This window comes from Artemia franciscana, chromosome 9 (genome assembly GCF_032884065.1).
Source record: "Artemia franciscana chromosome 9, ASM3288406v1, whole genome shotgun sequence".
NCBI lineage: Eukaryota > Metazoa > Arthropoda > Branchiopoda > Anostraca > Artemiidae > Artemia > Artemia franciscana.
The window spans coordinates 14,355,051-14,375,919 of NC_088871.1; the positions used below are offsets into that span (position 1 = coordinate 14,355,051).

General features: G+C 34.4%; 1 protein-coding gene across 1 annotated transcript in view; it reads left to right on the top strand.

Annotated features, from left to right (window-relative positions):
• Positions 1-20,869, top strand: part of LOC136031040 (cryptochrome-2-like) — a 52,906-nt gene that overhangs the window by 25,217 nt on the left and 6,820 nt on the right. Inside the window, exons 5-8 of the mRNA XM_065710234.1 lie at positions 2,926-3,043; positions 5,864-6,002; positions 13,346-13,515; positions 16,303-16,443. Coding sequence (XP_065566306.1) covers positions 2,926-3,043; positions 5,864-6,002; positions 13,346-13,515; positions 16,303-16,443 — 568 coding nt within the window. The remainder of the gene's footprint in view (positions 1-2,925; positions 3,044-5,863; positions 6,003-13,345; positions 13,516-16,302; positions 16,444-20,869) is intronic.

The window sequence follows — 20,869 nt, forward strand, 5'->3', positions numbered from 1 at the left end:
TACTATTTTTATTTTTTTCACAAGAAATATCTCATTTAGATGCTATTACTACTAATAACGCACTGCAGGACCAAGCCGCCTGAGGCCAACACAGTTACGCAGGCCCAGTCCAATCTATGCTTGAGCCTGTCGCAGTGCAAGTTTATGAGGAGCAAGTAAAGGCCAAAGAACAGAATTTTGGCAAGGAATCCTGACACGAGAAAATAATAAATACGCGCTATTTAGAAAAATAAATAAATAAGTAGTTGATATCACAACCATTACCAGCGATTTCCTTTCTTAATATTACCCAAAGTTAGTTTTTTCTGTTGTTTTTTTTTTTTTTTTTAATGGCACTTGGTATGAACCAAGTGACATATGGCGATAGCAAATTCTGTCGGTCTGTCTGTCTGTCCCGGTTTTGGTAGTTTAGACACTTCCAGATAAGCTAGTGCGTTGAAATTTTGCAGGTGCATCAGGGACCAGACCAGACTAAATTAGAGATAGTCGTTTCCCCGATTTGACCATCTGGGGAGGAGTGTGGGGCCAGTTAATTCAGAAAAATAGAAAAATAGATCTTATTGAAATTTCATGTTTGGAAGGATATCGTGTCTCATAGCTCTTATTTTAAATCTCGACCGGTCCGGTGACATTTGGGGAAGTTGGTGGAAAAACCTAAAATCTTTGAAAACGCTTAGAGTGGAGGGATCGGGGTGCAACTTGGTGGGAAAATAAGCAGAAGTCCTAGATACGTGATTTATATAGCCAGAACGGATCAGCTCTCTTTAGGGGAGTTGGGGTGGGGGGTAGGGTGGTGTAGGGCTAATTATGAAAAATGAGAAAAAATGTGGTATTTTCAACTTACGAAGGAGGGATCGGATCTTAATGAAATTTGATATTTGGAAGGATATCGTGTCTCAGAACTCTTATTTTAAATCCCGATTGGATCCAGTGACATTGGGGGGGGAGCTAGGGGGCCGAAAATCTGGAAAAACACTTAGAGTGGAGGGATCGGGATGAAACTTTGTGGCAAAAATGCACACAAGTCCTAGATACGAGATTAACATAACCGGAACGGATCCACTCTCTTGGGGGGATTTGAGGGGAGGGAGAGTTAATTCTGAAAAATTAGGAAAAATGGGGTATTTTTAACTTATGGAGGAGTGATCGGATCTTAATGAAATTTCATATTTGAAACGACCTCGTAACTCAGATATCTTATTTTAAATCCTGACTGGATCCAGTATCATTGGGGGGAAGGGGTGGGCTGAAATCTTGGAGAATGCTTAAAGCGGAGAGATCAGGATGAACTTTGGTGCGAAGAATAAACAGAAGTCCAAGATACATGACTGACATAACCGGATCCGCTCTCTTCAGTGGAGTTGGGGGGGGGGGAGTAATTCGAAAAAATTAGAAAAAGTGAGGTATTTGTAACTTACGAACGGGTGACCAGATTTTAATGAAATTTGATAATTAGAATGATCTTGTGCTTTAGAACTCTTATTTTAAATCCTGACCAGATCCGGTGACGTTGGGGAGAGTTGGAGGGGGAAACCGGAATTCTTGGAAAACGCAAAAATCGAGGTTTCTTACAAGGGTGATCAGATCTTAATGAAACTTGATATATCGAAGAATCTTATTTTTCAGATGTTCCATTTTCAGTTCGAATCGGATCTGGGGACATAGAGGGTTGGAGGGGTTAACCGGAAATCTTGGAAAACGCTTAGTAGAGAGATCAGGATGAAACTTGCTGGGAAGAATAAGCATAAGTTATAGATACGTCATTGACATAATTGGAACGGATCCGTTCTCTTTGGGAGAGCTGGGGGGGTTGTTAATTTGGAAAAATTGGAAAAATTAAGGTATTTTTAACTTAAGAATGGGTAACCGGATCTTAATAAAATTTGATGTTTAGAAGGAACTCATGTCTCAGAGCTCCAGTTTCAAATCCCGACCAGATTTGTTGACATTGGGGGTGGGGGGGGGGGTGGGGGTGTTATTGGAAACCGGAAATCTTGGTGGGTAGAATAATCAAATGTCGTAGATACGTGATTGATGTAAACGGACTGGATCCGCTGTCTTTGGGGGATTTCGGGGGTGGGGTTCAGTGCTTTGGGGAGTTTGGTGCTTCTGGACGTGCTAGGACGATGAAAATTGGTAGGCGTGTCCGGGGGCTGCACAAATTGACTTGATAAAGTCGTTTTCCCCGATTTGACCATCTGGCGGGCTGAAGGGAGAGAAAAAATTAGAAAGATTGAGGTATTTTTAACTTACGAGTGGGTGATCGGGTCTAAGTGAATTTTGATATTTAGAAGGACCTCGTGACATAGAGCTCTTATTTTAAATCCCGACCGGCATTAAGCATCTGATTTTCCTTTTAAATCAATCTATTGATTCTTAGAATTTTGCTAGAGCTCTTACCATATGAGCTCTTCGCTCTTCCGACCTCGTCACAAGTGCCATATGTGTTTTTAGCTCTTGTTGTAATTTTGCAATTAAATGGAGAAAAAAGAAAAACCGAAATCCTCATCAGCCGATGAAAGCAGATGAAGCAAGTATAGTTTTGCAGCTGTAGCTAAGCATCTTCTCCTAAGCTAATGAAGAAGCTTTCTGTCACATTTTTTTTTCTTTGAAAGTCAGAAAAATAAGATTTTGAATTTCATGGATGGCTGCCCTGCTTGCTGCGAGATTTGTTACATGGGAGTGCAAGTTTTACTATTTTTCCCTAGAATTTTTTTTTTCATTCACTTAATTAGTTTTATTATAATTATTATGGTCGAAATTCTACAAGAGAAACTATTCCGTGTCACGCCTCCTGTAACGAATAAGATAACCTTGCAGTTTTGTGCCGATGTGAATTTGGTTTATTGTATTTTTATGCACATAAGATGTTTTTTTCCCAATAACAGTAGCTGTCCAAATTTAAGATTTAACTTATATCCTTAGGTACTTAGTGCCCACCCTTGATGATCTGGAAGTCGACCAGACAGGACTAGGACCTCATCTCTACCGTGGTGGTGAAACAGAAGCGCTTAAGAGATTAGAAATGAAGCTCAAACGACAGGTACTACTTTTGAAGGGCATAATAGAATTGAGGGAAGAGAAATGTGCTCTTATATAATCTCTTAGGGCAAAATTATATGCGTTAAACTATTCCCAATAGTATATCCTGGAAATCAATTAAACACCTTTTAATAAGACGACGTGGTGAAATCAACCAGTTGAATATGGATATTACCTACCTAGATGATAACCTGCAAGATAGGCTAAGACATTTCCCGGGCCCACAAGATGGGCCAAGCGCCGGGCTAAGAAGAATCCTGACCTACTCTTGCTTGGCCCTGTGATGGCTATTCTAGGGCAAGCTAAGAATGGCACTTATTTTAAGTTTTTTAGGGAAATATCCAATTGTGTGATTTTCTGAAGGTAGATTATGTGAAAATAATGAACAAGTTTTCCTTTAAGAAGTATTTTAAATATAAAATGTGGTCCTACATTAGATCCCATTTAATAAAGAAAGATTAAGTGTGTATCATTATAATAGTTGTAATTAGGTAGTCAAGCAAGACCAAACTCTCCCAGGGTCCCAGGATCCTAAAAGTGGATGAACAAAAAAAAATCCTGCTTGCTAGTTTTGAGTGCTTTACCGAAAATTTAAGATAATATATGATTTTTGTAAAAATATCAAGTCTTTTAGGATTTGTCTTTTTTCTAAAGAGATATAAACTATGTTCATAAAAATTTTCAAGGGGGCTAAGAATTGATAAGTTTTCACAAACATATCGAATTATTTCTCGTATATTAAAAAGTATTGTATTTTTGTATATATTGTTAGTCTTTTTCGTGGTCTTTGTTAGTTTTTGATCTCCGACACCTGACCTTTTTTATTCATGTTTCTTAGCCAAAAGCAAAATGAACTGAAACGACTCGAAAAATATGCATGCTTTAAAGCATCATTTTTCAATATTTTATCGTGGCTGTAGTGGTATTTAATTGTTTTCATGAAGGTAGTCAATGATATTTAATGCAGTCAAAGTGATAGTTAATGACTTCTATAGAAGACAGAAAACAGTGCTGATAGAAGAAAAATCCCAGAAAAAATCACTGTTAGTGTGGGAGTTGAACCTGTCGGCTATTAGTAACTAGCCAAAGCCTTTGCCCGTAGACTAATTCAGTGCACTGAAGACTTTGTTCATAGCATCTTATTTTAGACTCTGCTGTTCAACTGCAACTGAAAAAAAATAATTAATCAGGATTTTAACGTTAAAAACATACCACTGGGACTTTGCGCTACACACAAAGCAAATGTACCTGAGCCCATTGCATTTTTTGTATATACTTGAATTAGTTATATTTGCGGAATGTCCAGCGCTAGATTCTGATGGTATCAGTTTGAAAGAAATATTTTTTTTTGTTTATGTAAGTAAAAAGCGAAGTCGAAACTTAAAAGGAACAAAATTTATTGCTTGGCAGCATATACAACGTATATCTATTAAACTAGCTAAAAATAAAACAATTTATGATACTTCCCTATATTTTTCGAATTTTAGAAACTGGTACTTAACTGAAAATACAAAACAATATATGGTGTCCGTGGAGTAGAAAAATCAAGCTCTAAAAAAATAATAAAATAAGATATTAAAAAATATTGGTGCATACCTGCTTAGAAAATGCCAAAAATCATCTGAAAAGAAATGTCATTTGATCAATTTGAAAGCTCTTCAAGTTTTGTGTCTTGTAACCCGTTTTCATTGGGAAACTTTGTCGACACGATTCCACTGTTCTAATCAAATTTCATTGTCAAGCTACAAATTCTCAATAGGTTTTAATGATAACTAGTGCCCTGAGAAAATTCGCCTAGCGGACCACTTGTCTTTGAGACGGTCAGCTGAGTTAAAGCTTACAAAATGGTAACTTCTCTTCAAAGTTAGATTTTTATAGCCTATACGTTGTATAGGCTTCGCAGCCCATGAAACGCACATCTATTAAACTAGCTCAAATAAAATAATTAATAATATTTTCCTATATTTTTCGAATTTTAGGAACTGGCACGTAACTGAAAACAGAAAACAATATATGGTGTTCGCGGAGTAGAAAAATAAAGCTATCAAGGACTGTTTATACGGCGAAAAAACGAAGTATTTTAGATATTAGGAAAAATTTAACCAAACTCCTTAATGATAAACGTGGTAAAAATGATTGTGGTAATTATGGAGGTATTAGCTTGGTTTCTGTAGAATGTTACTTAATACTATGATGCTTTTAGACTTAGATATGCTTTAGATAAAGTTTTGAGAGAAAAATAGTGTGTTTTAGGAAGGAGAAAGGATGCGTCGATCAAATTTTTACTCATAGATTAATAATTGAGAAATGTCTGAGTCATTGAACCCCTTTAGTCCTCAGTTTTATAGATTATGAACAAGAATATGATTCGGCTGATCCTTGTATGGTATGTCCAAGAACTACATTAAAGTCATTAAGGATACAAGGATAACATTACCGCGGTTAAGGTTGGAAATGAGGTTGATAGTTGGTTTCGTGTTAACTCAGGAGTTAAGCACGGTCGCATCCTATCTCCATTTATATGGATCATTTCGATTGACTTTGTCCTAAAGAGCCCAGCCAAGGTAATGGGAGAACACAGAATCATTTGGGGAAGTGAAACTCCAGGACAACAGTACTTCATGAACATTTTTCAAATCTATTAATGCAGTTAAAACATTCTTGCTGTAAGCGGGCTGGCCATAGGTTGTTCTGAACTGGGGTTCGATCTTTCATATATATATGAAGTATATATATATATATAATATATACTTCATGGACTCTATTTCATCTTGCTTTTGTTTCCTAATTTTTAAATTTATCAATATTACTATCATTTAAGGAGTGGATATGTAAATTTAGTAAGCCCCAAACATCGCCAAACAGTTTAGAGCCAAGTACAACAGTTCTTAGTCCTTACCTAAAATTTGGATGCATATCTCCAAGGCTGTTCTATCATAAGCTCCTGAGCGTTATTTCAGGTATGTTTCTTTACTTCATCTTTTTAGCTTTTATCAGTTCTGATTTATATTATTTCTGTTTATATATAATATATTTTTGTGTTTTAAATGTTGGTTTGATTCTTTTTTACATTAAGTAACACCTTATAATAAGTCACTCTTTTATATTGTGGTTCATAGGGGGGATGGGGTGAATGAAGAGAACTGTGCTCCCTCTCTTCCTAAGAAGCGCAAAATTGATAATGTGTGTAGGGGATATTAGTGGTTTTAAAATAGTGCATTGCACGTGTACATAGGTTGCACAAATAGCACATAATAGGACATTGTACAAATATTTTGATTGATAAGATCTTGGATGTCGGTAAAACTATAAACATTCTCATCAAGTGCCAAGAACGTGATCAAAGTTGGTTGAATGTATCATCATTATTTGGCTGTCTAATTTCAACATATTCAATCATTTTGGTGACTCAAATCCTTTCCCATCTCTCTGAATAAAGCCTTCTACAGACTGGTATATTCAGACTATTTTTTAGAATTGATATGTTACGTTTTATGTTTTTTTTATTGTTCGGTAATACTTAAGTGATCCCACAAGTTTAAAAGTCAATTAATGGATTTAGTGTTGATACCACCGACGACTCTATCAGTTTGATGCCATCGTGGATGGAATTCTTATGTTTTTTTCATTGTTAGCCAATATCCTTGTAATTGTATTGCCTAGGCAATGTTATATAATTCTATGCCCCTTTCTGCAGAGATAGGAGTCACACAAGTGCTATATCACTGAAACTTGTAAGCATTAAAAACTGGACTTAGCCATTAGCCATAGGCAGGGTCAAAATGTAATAGACGACAGAAGGGGATGCCTTACGGTACTGTGGCCAACTGCTTTCACTTAAAGTGTTTCTTAATCAGAAAGTTATCCCGCACTTTTGGTCCCTTTTTTTGGTCCAGTTTACTCTAAAAAAAGGTAGAAGGTTCACTGATTGGGTTTTGTGACAAGTAGTTCCACAAATTAAAAGTAGTTCCTACGAAATTTCCCCGAAATATTAACGCCCGTAAATACATGAACGTAAATGCAAATGATATTAATCCTCATTTGGGGCTATTGAGAAGCCCCAATTCTTTCTTCATAATCTGTAGAAAAATTTTAATTAACATATTGTTAGGGTGCTTCCACTCTACTTTACCTCCAACCCGACTAATATACAAATATATAACCCGAATAATATATTTTCCATGCATTATACCATGCGTCACTCTTGTTTCCACTTCATAGCCGTAAATGGAATCAACCCAAGAAATAGATGAATTGATTATAACCCGAACGTATTCTTGGCGTTCCTGGGATGCTAAATATCACTTGACCGAGTTTTCGTAATTGATCGATTGGTGCAGTGAATTACGGGAAGAGAAGCATAAACATCTGGAAGTAACCAATGCAAATTAAAAAAAATACATTAGGACATGAAAGAGTATACATTCCTTGTAGATCCAAGCTGGAACTGAAATTAAAGGTTATGACTATGTAAATGTTTGCCTTATGATAAGTCTGGGATGTGGAATGAGAGATAATAAGGAAATTTGAATGGTTTAGTGATACACAGATGGAGAGGAAAAAGTTTCAGTTTTTAACATATTGAAATTTATATGTTTTTGAAAATGGCAAGGTGTTAAAACGTCGACGTTTACCTAATGCTTGTGAAGAATTCATCTCCGGATGCGCATAGATCCTTTTGGCGTATGAACTACCATTAAATTTAGGCAAATTTGAGACTCCGGAAATTTTTTTATTTCAAACCATTTGAAGCTAATTTGGAAGCTAATTGAGTTTCTGATGCAGGATTAAAAAAGGATGCTATCAGTAAAGGTAACAAATTCTTCCGAGAGCCAATCTAAGTAGTTTAAGAGGAATTGTCTGCGTATGGTTTTTGGGAAGCCCTCTGACTGACCGTATTTCAGACAGTAAGCATTAAGAAAAATGAAGTTATATCCTGCTTTCTAGGGAAGATAGCTAGGACACGGTGTAAGAATGTAAGATGGCAGATTGCTAATGGTCGTCCAGTTCGGCCAACCATCTAGGGATAAACGAAAAGCACGTCATCCCTAAATGGAGTGAGAGGAAGTCTTAAGGGTGATTTGAACTTCTTGGGGGGTGTAGAGGAGGTTCAAGGTTCTAAGTTTTATTATTTGTGCACAATATATTAAATTCCCGACAGAGAGAAAACTCGAAAGAGTGGAGTAAGAGCGTGCGTAACTGTGTTAACCTTAGGTAGTTTTCATCCTGCCGTGAGTTGTTATTAATTGTGTAAGTATTAGCACCAGAGTCGATTTTATGCACTTGCCTGTCGGCCAAGTGCCATAAAGCGGTCGCAATGTCTGTCTGTTGTTCCTGGTTTTGCTAGTTTGGGCACTTCCAGATAAGCTAGGACGATAGAAGTTGGTAGGTGTATCAGGGACCCGACCAGATTAAATCAGAAATAGTCGCTTCCCCGATTACACCATCTGGAGGGGGGAGTAGAAGGGCGGTCAATTCGGAAAAAATAGAAAAAAAATGTCTCCTTGAAAGCCTGCATAGCGAAGTGGATATGGTCCTGGTATTCTACTCCGAAGGACGGAGGTACAATTCCTGACAGATACAATTTTTATAAAAAAATTTCTTGCTCTGCCATTTTTATTATTAATTTTTTAGTTTAATTTCAAAACCTTTTATAAAATATCTTGCCTTGACTAACACTTTCCAAAAATATCAGATTGGATCATGTTTTATGGTGATTAAATATGGAAGTTGCTATAGTATGGGCCAGTAAGCGTAGGATAAGCTAAATCAAGCGATGGATTTAAAGCAATCAAAATTATAGAAAAAGCTATTCAGCTTCAGAGGCAGAAAACCTGCGCAGTGGTGCTTAGCATGGTAGCCTCCAAAAAAAATCAAATAAAAAAAAATCACCGCGATAACATTGCGAAATGTTGGCTCTTCCGACCTGTTCACAAGTGCCATGAATATGAGCTCTTGGCTCTTGTTTTACTAGGAATGAGGTTTTTAACATAAAAAGGCAAAGTGTTTGCCGTAGCACAGATCCTAGGGGGACTTCATGGGCTAGCATAACTGATGTAGACTACTAGGAATGAATCGAAAGACCTGTGCTCACCATGCAAAAATATAACTCGCCCTTTAAAAAAAAGATTTTAGAACTTTGATAATGTTTCTGTTCCTTTGAAATTTAAGGCTATGCTTTTAATTTGTGAAATCACAAAACTTTGATTATTAACTCTGTAATTTGGTCATCAATCTGCGTCGGCCAAGATCTAAGTAAAAAAAAAAAATATCAGCACCTTGGCCCAAATATGGGCCATAGTTGAATATTGGAGGCCTAAATAAATTCACATTATTCAGATGAATACTGTGGCTTTAATGGCTTTAATACTTTAATTTAATGAATAACTAAAAAATATTTGTTTGTAAATGAACCTAAACCTTTTCTTTTTTATATTCTTGAGAACAAACTGTTTTGGCAAAGAGCTTTGAAAATTCCCCCCCCCCCTACTAAATTTTAGTAAATAGATTAAATAGTTTTTGTTCAGAATTGACAAGAATTAGACTTTGTTAAAATAGCCTACAAGGTAGTTTGGTCATAAGCAAGTGTGATGGCTCCAATAAAAATTCATATTACCCGGAAACGGGATTTAAATATATCTTAGACCACGTCACCTTTCTGTTTACACGTAATTAAATAAAATGGAACTAATACAATTCAGGTGATTTTTTTCATAAAACTTTCCAAACAATAATGAATGTCCGAACATTCCTGGTTCGCATTTTTTAGCCTTTATCAACGAAAAAAAGTAAAAAAAAAATCAGAAGAAAAGCTTACTAAAAAATAACTCATACATAAAAAAATGAGAAAAAATATAAACTCCATACAAAAAACAGAAATAATAATAATAATGATGATGAAAAATTTAATTGTAATATAAATGATAACAAAAAAATATAAATGAGAATAAATTTTTAATATAATATTTATACTGTTTCGCATTTTTTGTACAAAGTAGTTCATTTTCTTATATAGGTTTGGGAGCTTGTCATTCTTGACAGTCGAACCCATCTGGTAGCTGGGTAATTTTGTAAGACAGTTTTGTAACTACAGTATAGTATATAAGAATTATAGTATAGTAAGTAAGTATAAGTATAGTATATAGTATAGTAATATAGTTTTGGAATATAGTTAATATAGTAATATAGTTTTGGAAGCTTGCCATTCTTGGCAGTCGAACCGTTAGCTCCCGGTAGCTGGGTAGTTTCGTAATGTAGTTTTGGAAGCATAGTATAGTATATAGGAATTATAGTATAGTAAGTATAGTATAAATATAGTATAGTAATATAGTTTTGGAATATAGTTAATATAGTTTTGGAAGCTTGCCATTCTTGGCAGTCTAACCCACTTGTTCCTTGTAGCTGGGCAGTATTGTAATACAGTTTTGGAAGTATAGCATAGTAACGCATATAGGAATTGTAGTATAGTATATAGTATAGTAATATGGTTTTGGTAGTACAGTTTTGAAATATAGTTAATATAGTAGTATAGTATTGGAAGCCTGCCATTTTTTGGCAATCGAACCCGGTAGTTCCTGGTTGCTGGGTAGTTTTGTAATGTAGTTGTGGAAGTATAGTACAGTATATAGGAATTATAGTATAGTAAGTAAGTATAAGTATAGCAATATAGTTTTGGAATATAGCTAATTTAGTAATATAGTTTTGGAAACTTGCCATTCTGGATAGTCTTACCCACTAGTTCCTGGTAGGTGGGTAGTTTTGTAATATAGTTTTGGAAGTATAGTATATTGGAATTATAGCATGGTATAATAGGTATAGCATATAGTACAGTAATATAATTTTGGAAGTATAGCTTTGGAACATAATAGTAATATAGTTTTGGAAGCTAGCCATTCTCGGCATTCAAACCCACTAGTTCCTGGTGGCTGGGTAGTTTTGGAATATAGTTAATATAGTAATATAGTTTTGGAAGCTTGTCATTCCTTGCAGTCGAACCCACTAGTTCCTGGTAGCTGGGTAGTTTTGTATTGTAGTTTTTGAAGTATAGCATAGTATACTTGCTATACTTAGGAATTATATTATAGTATAGTACATAATAGTAAGTATAGTGTAGTACATAGTATAGTAATATAGTTTTGGAAGCTTGCCATTCGAACCCACTATTTCCTGGTAGCTCGGTAGTTTTGTAATGTAGTTTGGGAAGCATAGTATAGTATATAGGAATTATAGTATAGTACAGAAAGTCAGTATAAGTATTGTACAATATATAATATATTAGTATAGTTTTTGAAGTATAGTTTTGGAAGCTGGCCCTTCTTGGCAGTCGAACCCGCTAGTTCCTGGTTGCTGGGTTGGCAACTCTGCTACAGAGCTACGACGATCCACCTAAACTAGTACATAGAGCAAGCACGTTTTTGAGCAAGAGAGTGGCTTATAATAATGATGAAGCAGTTTTGTAAAATTCTAGGCGATGGGCTTTTTCCAATCTTTGAACATGGTTGAGCTAGGAAAAACAAAATTTCAGGAATTAATTCAAAGTATATGTAATGTCAGGAAAGGTCATTTGAAAGTATCTACCTTTACTCTATCCTCCTCCAAAAAGAAATGACCTTTGACATAATTGTTGTTGTAAACTTGAATTTTCATAAATAAATTTCGGTACAAATTAGACCAAAAGAAAGGGTTTTCAGCGTCATACGTTTGCTAATTTTTTTTTAAGAATCTAGAAAGGGATCGTAAATATGTAAAAAAAAATCTTAATGTGGCTTAAAAGTCTAGTCAAATAATTAATATTGAGTTTTCGAAACCTAGAGTCAAAGAAAAGGACATTCCGACCAAATTAAGGAAAAATTTTAGTTTTTCAATGTTTTAAGACAGACAAAATACGCCTTCCATGCAATATCAAAAGCCCTAAAAATTGAGGAGGAGCGAGAGAAGAGCTCGAAACTGTCCGTGTGTATAAGCTTGGGTCTAAATTTATTCTGAAAATTTTCATCCAGCTAACTTAACTCCTGTTATATATAACGAAAATTCCATCATCTAGAATTTTACCATAATTTTCACACAAAAGAAGTTTTTTTTTCAACGGAGGGAAAACTGATACAGCCTGATATTCATTAACTTTAAAAGCGTTTATAGATTATGATTAATATAATAATTCAATTATATTAAAATTTAAATACCTAGCTCTCCACATCTTGCAAGCGCTGAGGTAGCTTTTTAAATCCTAGTATTACTACTAACAAATTGTTGCAGCACCAAGCCTCCTGAGACCATTTCAGTTCCGCATATGCTCCTCCTCCTTCCCAATCGGTTCAAAACATCCCTCCTTACACCCTCCCAAGAAGTACCATTTCCCTTAAACCCTCCCTTGCAACATCCCACCCTGTTCGGGGACGACATAACTATGTAAAAGATGCACAACAGGAATTGTATATGCATAGTTGTGTCTTTTGCATACAAGTTAAAAGGAATATTGATTTGTTAATTTTAATTTATTTGTTATTGTTAAACTTATTATTATTATTACTACAGGGGCTGTTTTTGCCCAATGCACTGGATGGGGTCAAAGGATCGATAGATTTTATATGTGAGGATCGATCAGGAATAGTGTCTTCTCTCGTTGCTTGAGTCATTTGTATTATTGTATTAACTTAATCAAGTGAATTCTTTTGTTTATTTAAGTTTATTGGTATTTAGTCTCCATACTATCGGCCATGGAACCTTATGGAGACCGTTGGAATAGGGCTCTTGTAAATATTTGTTGTAATAATAAAAGGAACTGAACTAAAGGCTCGGTTAGCCAGCCAGGATGGCAAGCACAATGAAATATCTGTGTATTAAACATACTACAACTTAGGCTTAACTTATTAAACAAGCAATAATTGTATATCTGTTATATTGTGTAAAAAATGGCACTTCAATTTTATGTGAAAATTGATATGATCGCATTTTTCGATCTGAAAAAACGATCAAGATTGGTGACGACTTTGATTTGGAAAATTCGATATGGGTCTACATATTGGTAAAACAGTTTTCACAGGAATGATGTCACAAATACTTTTGGGAAAGATATTATGTGTTTTTCTTTTCACCGGTCTGCTGTTACCATTATTAATTTGCCTTTTTATTTTGTAAAGAAAAGAAACACACAGAGCCTCAAACTTCCTTGGTTGGACAATTATAATGGAGAGAAAGACTGTTTTCACAGGAATGACGTTATACTTTTGGGAAAGATATTAAGTGTCTTTCTTTTCAACGGCTTGCTGTCGCCACTATTAATTTACCTTTTTATTTTGTAAAGGAAAGAAACACACAGAGCCTCCAACTTCCTTGGTTGGACAATTACTATGGAGAGAATTCTTTTATACTGTTGGGTCAGTCACTCCAAACTTTGATCAGATTCAAGGAAATAAAATTTGTAAACAGATTCCTTGGAGTGATGATCCAGAGCTTTTGGAAGCATGGAAACTTGTAAGTTCTTTATATTTTTATCTATTTCTCACTCCAAAACCAAAATGTGTTCCACCTTTGACAAAACTGGAATAGTTACTATCTTGTAGTTACTGGTATTTTTTGGTTACTGAAGTTTTTTTGAAGATTATAATTCTTTTTAGCTTCAATTCACAACAATTTAGGAGGTGTGGTGGCAATATTTATTTTTTATAATTACAAATTTTATTTTTTGGCAAATGAAAACTACCTACTATCACAAGCTACATGATTACCAGCTAGCGATTATTGTTTTTCAAAGTGTAAATAAGGTAAGACCTGAGTACTTTTATGATTTTTTTAAAACTAACTCGTTTTATCACCCTTATTTTACCGGAATTCGGAGGATTTGACTCACGAGAGAAGAAATACAACAAGATCAGGATTTGTTCTCAGGAACATGGGTGTCAGCGTCTGGAATGATCTTCCAGAATCGGTCAGAGTGGCAGTAAGTCTGGCATCATTCAAGAGAATGGTTAAATTCCATTTTTTTTAAAAAGGAATGAAGTGTGATAAGAGGAAAGGGTATTTATTTATTTAGTATTTAATATTAGTTATTTTTTTTACACCCCCCCCCCAATGATTTTTTTTTCTTCTTTTTTTTTGGGTGGGGGAAAGATATGAAGAAATGATTTAGCAGATTCATGGTGGCTAGAATTGCGGCCACAGTCAGGACTCTTTTGTCTTAAGAGTGGCCGTTAATGGTAAATTGTTTGTTTAATTTATATGTTTTGGAAGAAAATAAAAATGTCTGTCTCTGTCCGTCTGCCAAAAAAAGCATTTTCAACGAAAATACTTTGTCAAATGTCTGTGTATTATACATACTACAACTTAATGTTATAAATTGGGCTTTCTGAAATACTAGCTAAACCTTTACTAGGAACGGGTTAGGATTCAACTAATATCCAAAATCCAGGCCCTAGTACTACTAAAATATCGTCTCAATAAAACAAGGTAATATTGTGTTAATTTATTTTAGATAACTAAAGTTTTTCACATATAGTAAGTTTTCTGATACTCTTCTAAATTCTAGACACCTAGACATGCTCCCATGTCTAAGCAAGTCCCAGGCATGCTTAAAATTAATACTATTGCTAAAAAAGCGCGTACACCATCTATCGTTTGAAGTTCATTTGGAAAGATCGTAATTTTTTTTACCTTGAAAACTCCTTCCCGAGGAATAAATTTTTCTGTGAACTTATTCTATTTTTAATATCTTAAATTGACTGCTTTCCAAGAGAGTAACTACTTTATTAGTGCTGGAGCATACCCCTAAATCAAAATTTCTAGACACATTAGGTCTTATTTAATTAATACCTAAGCTGCAACCGACTTGACTTTTTTGAGACTTCAATTTGTAGTCGGCTTATTTTTTGTACTTTACTTAACTTGTCAAGATTTTTTCGAAGCTAACCCAGTTCTGCTTTGTGTAGGCTGCATTTTGAGTTAAAAATACGTTTCAGAATAATTCTGATTATTAACTTTGGAAATCTTCGTTAAAATAAGACTTCAAATATAAAATTTGATTAAAAAACTAGTTTTTTTTTGGTTAATTAATTTACTTTAAAATTCACTACTTTTCGTAATAAAGTTGCAATATGCTGCAGTAAAGCGAAGCTGTTTTTTTTTTTTTTTTTTTTTTTTTTTTTTTTTTTTTTTTTTTTTTTTTTATGTTAGACTGCTATAACTTTAATTCTTACCACTTTCTTGTACTTTTTGTGGAAAATTGAAGCCTATGTACGCAAAACTAAACCTTAAATTTTGCCTTTTTAAGGGTCAATTTCTAGATAACTGGACGAATTTAAAAAAAGATAATAAAACATGTCTGTCTTTGCTTAAAATAGTACTTAAAATCTTCTTTATTTATTTTTATGGGGCTAAAAAGTATTCAAAGATTATTATATTTGAAAATTTATACCTCGAATATTTTGATGAGGTTATTTAGATCCTTTTACTAACTCTGAAGGTTCACCTTGATTTTTGTTATTTTTCTTTTTTCAATATAAATTACTTGGAATCCTAATTACTTGCAATCCTTATAATTGTCTTGTCATTCCATTTCTTAAAAAAAAAGATAAAATTTTTTATAATTAAAAACTGCTGCATGTACATCTGATATTTTTTTTTATTCTACCTTAGTATGTACGGCAAATTTTTTCTGAGGTAGGGGAGGGAGCAAAAATGTATAAAAAAATGAAGTTGTGGACTATATGGATCTTTTTTGAAATTATAGAGACAAGTAGAACATCACAGAACTAAGTAGGATGGGTATAAGACTGTTGGGTCCTGAGTATGTATTGGGCGTACAAGTTTTATTGATGAATTTGCTTTAAACAAACTAGGCTATAATTTATCATTTCATTTATCAGGAAGAAAAATGCCGCTTTTTTTCAAACCGTAACCACTCCCTGTTTTACTTTTGAAGAATTCTAATTTGGTAAAATTCGTGGTTTCTGGTCCTCAATGTGGGGCCAAATAAAAGGTCAAAAGTCTTCGAATATACTGAGAAAAGATCACAGGAGAGATTATATAGGAAATTGGAATTTGTAGGAGGAATTAGAGAGCCAAGCTTTAAACAAATTGGGCTGGAGGAGGCTTTTGACGATATGGTGCTGCAATGAGATCTCTCTACTGGTTGTTGTAGTCGATGCAAAATCATTGGGTGTGCAAATGACCTTTTTCGTTGCCTTTGTCAGATTTGATTGGCCTAGTATGGTTATTGAAACGTAATTGATTTTGGTATGATTGTTAATCTTTCTGTTTGTTTAGGGGAAGACTGGCTATCCGTTTATTGACGCAGTGATGACTCAACTGAGAACCGAAGGCTGGATACATCACTTGGCTCGGCACTCTGTTGCCTGCTTCCTCACAAGAGGTGATCTTTGGCAATCCTGGGTTGCTGGTGTCAAAGTATGTTTTAATGATGTAAAATACAATTTTCAGAAAAAAAAAGTGTATCAATATAATAAGGCTTTAATGTATTTGATTGCATGATAATGTAATTTTTTAGTTTATTTTGTGTTATTAGGAGAGTTTTTAAAAGTTTTTCGATTGAAAGTAGTCTAGCCGTAGCTAGGGGGTTGAGGACTAATAAATATTGCGTTCAGCATCGCAAACATTTTATATCAATTTTATTGTATATCGCACATATTAAAATGTAGGGGGAAGGGACCCTTGCCCCCCTAGATTACTACACGGTTGATTACAATACACATAAAAAGGGAGACAAGAAGCAATCAGACATCGTCGGAATAACTTTGTGAATCACCCAAAGTTCAATTGAAACCATACGATTTTTGCCACAATTACCTCTTAGGGCTGATAGAAAGGTCTACAACCTGCCTTTTGGAAAAAAGGGTAGTAAAAGGTACCAACTGAGCAAAGAGCCAGTGGATGACAGCCTTTTTGGAAACAGAAACTGATAACAATACTGTTGGGGTAAAGAAAAGGTGCCCTGTAGTGGCGCAGTGGGTTTAATCCCAGTTTGATGATACAAGACCCAGAGTTGAATCTAACCGTTGTAAAACACCACAGGGCTAAGAATTTGATTCAGGTTTTGAGATTTTGCGAAAGCGTCTTCATATTAATCTAAACAAGAAGAAGAAGAAGTATGTCATAGTTAGCTTTGGACTTACTTAGAACCTATTATCCATTATTATATTTTAGAGATTGTTTTCTTTTCTTAAAGTGGCCTCTACAAAATATTAAATAAAAAAAAAAAGTTTTTTTAAATGAAAGTAAAGCCCCTTTCATATACGGAGTAATTTCTGTTCGTTTTAAGTTTTAATGTTGCTCCTTACTTTCATTTTAAAAAACTTGTTTTTTATTTAATTTCTAGACGTTTTTGAATTAATGCATGTTTTGATCTTGGTTCTCCGCGCATAAATAATTAAAACGAATTTTGCATATTAATTAATTGCAATTAATCGGAAGATTTTGAGAAAAAAGGAGCGAGGGAGGAGGCCTAGTTGCCCTCCAATTTTTGATTACTTAAAAAGGCAACTAGAACTTTTGATTTTTTAAAAAAGTTTTCATTGGTAAAAATATACGTAGCTTACGAATTAATTTACGTAACGAACTTCTATATTCGTATGTTTTTATTGCGTGCATGAGGGGGTTCAACCCTCGTCGACGCCTCGCTCTTTATCCTAAAGCTTAAATTTTGTCCCAATTCTTTAAGAATGAGCTCTGAATCACAAAGGTCGTAGAATAAATAGTTGAAATTACTAAAAATACTTTAGCGTAAGGAGTGAGGTATAACGAGGAGGTAAACCCCTCATATGCGTAATAATTTTTGTTCGTTTTAAGTTTTAATGCTGCTCCTTACTTTCAGTAGAAAAAACTTTTCATAATTATATTTTCATTGTTTTTCACTGAAATTCTCTTCCCCCATGACACGTTTCTCCATGGATATATCCTCCCGCGTAACTCCCCCCTCAAATCTCCCCCCTAAACAAAAAAAAATCCCCCTGAAAACGTCTGTACCCTTCCCAGTAACCATTACTATATTTAAACACAGGTCAAAGTTTGTAACTTGCAGCCCCTCCCAAAGGGACTGCGGGGGAGTAAGTCGTCCCTAAAGACATAGTTATTAGGTTTTTCGACTATGGTGAATAAAATGGCTATTTCAGAATTTTGATCTGGTGACTTTTGGGAAAAAATGAGCGTGGGAGGGGGCCTAGGTGCCATCCAATTTTTTTGGTCACTTAAAAAGGGCACTAGCACCTTTAATTTCTGTTAAAATGGGCCCTCTCGCGACATTCTAGTATCGACCACTCAGTCGATACGATCACCCCTGAAAAAAAACAAACAAACAAAAAAACAAACAAACAAAAAATAAACACGCATCCGTGATCTGTCTTCTGGCAAAAAATGCGAATTCCACATTTTTGTAGATAGGAGCTTGAATCTTCTACATTAAGGTTCTCTGATACGCTGAATCTGATGATGTGATTTTTGTTAAGATTGAATGACTTTTAGGGGGTGTTACCTCCTATTTTCTGAAATGAGGCAAATTTTCTCAGGCTCGTAACTTTTGATGGGTATAACTGTTCTTGATGAAACCTATATATTTAAAATCAGCATTAAAATGCGATTCTTTTGATGTAACTATTGGTATCATTTTTTTGAGTTTCGGTTACTATTGAGCCGGGTCGCTCCTTACTACAGTTCGTTACCACGAACTATTTGACTATAAAATCGTTCGAGGTTTCGTTCCAAGAAAAAAAAAATGGAAATATTTTGCCATATTAGTTTTTCACTGATCCTGAAACTAAAAGCACATAAAAAATAAATGATGTAGTCTCGTTCACAAAAAGTCTCATTAACATGATTTCTGTCACAAAAAGTTGCATACCAAAAAGTTTATTTATCGTTTTGGTCACATTGACTGGCAAAATATTCAAAGATGAAAGAGCGTGGTTTTATTCACAAAAACTTCCTGTGGTGGTGCAGTGGATTTGACCTTAGCTTGGTAATACGGGACCCAGAGATCGAATCACGCTGCAGGAATGCACTGCAGGGCCGACGCAAGGACCTTAGTAGTCAAGAAGCGTCGTTAATTCTTAAATAATAATTCACAAAAACTTGTTCATTATCGTAGCATTTCTACAACTTGCCACTAATGATGGTGCTCACAATTTTTACCATATCAGTCAAGACAGTAGCCTTACAAATAGTGATATTTGCTATTAGCAAATTGAATTACTATTTGTAAGCTTAGTAATTAATCATTAACTACTTATTGAGTGAACTTACTATTTCAATTTTAAGATAATGATTTGACTGGAATAGTAAAAACAGCTTCTGAAGTATTTCTTTTTTATTCAGAAATAGCAAAGATCGAAGATAGCAAATAGTTTTAGTGGAAATAATAGTGTTTCTGTGCTTACTATAATTGTAAAACTTTCTGTAATTAATCCATTGGACATTAAACAGTCCTACTTGTGACAAATTATTCAACACTCGCTGGTTCTTATCTATCCAACTTTAATAGGGCTCTCTGCTATCTGTTAGAAAATAATTCTCTTAAGAAAGTATTTTTAAAAAGGCAATTGACTTTCCCCTGACTATGAATTTTAATAGGCCTGCACACTTTTATTACAAGTGAAATATCATTGGAACTGAAAACCCGCGATCGTTTATCATTTTCAAACTTATACGGATGAGGGAAATTAAAACTTTTGAAAAAAATTTCAGGAGGGGGGGGGAGCTGATCAAGTATTTAAATAAGGAATATCAGATAAACATTGAAGTATTGAGCCACGGCTTCATTTTAGTAAATATGAAGTGAAATTATGTTAGGTAGCCTTTCAGTCTATATTAGGTAGTACTTGGAGCAGAAGGGTCTTTTTGGCCTAGTCTTTGGCTGGTTTTTCCTACTTCATATGGAATAACCTCATACCTTGTATATAGCTGGGGGGGGGGCTCTACTAATATGACTAGCTAAATAAGGATTTATAAGAGGAATTATTATCCCTTTGCAATCCTTGCTTTTTTGTGTGTATATAGACGGGGGTAGATGTGCACTTTCTTTTTCGTTGCGATGGTATTTGTAATATAGATATGTAATATAGATAATATAGATATGGTATTTGTAATATGTAATATAGATAATATAGATGGTATTTGTATATAGATGTGCACTTTCTTTTTCGTTGCGATGGTATTTGTAATATTTAAAACATGATGAATTGCCGGTTCTGCTTTTTCCAGTTTCAAAAATTGAATTTATTGGTTATAGCAGAGGTTTCTGCAAACAGATATATTCCCGCCGCCCCCTCTTCATAATATTAAACTGTCATTTCGCCGTGAAACTGTATGTAAACTGAATGTAACTTATTATATTGGGATAATTTAATTTGTACTGAAGATGTTTAATCTCTTTCTCTACTCTTATTGTATAAAAGAAAGAAACCAATGCTAGCTGAACTGTAGAGAAAAAAGGTTCTAAATATAAATTGCATGTTAATATAAATTGTAAATATGTAAATTGTAATTATATAAATCGTAATTATAAACAATGTAAATTGTACAAATATATAATATATATATATATATATATATATATATATATATATATATATATATATATATATATATATATATATATATATATATAAGAAGGAACAAGCAAGTCTTTTCTCAAACTCATTAATTCCAAGAACAGGAAAAGCCCGGTTTTCCTCCCCCAGAGTTTCACCGGCAAAGCTTTATTTAAGATAAGGACTCGTCCCTCACTTGTAAGATCTGGCAAGCTTATAATTTACCAAAGTTTAATTTATCTTTAATAAATGTTGGGCTTACTCGAAGCTGGTCCAAACTGGTGTTTGATGAC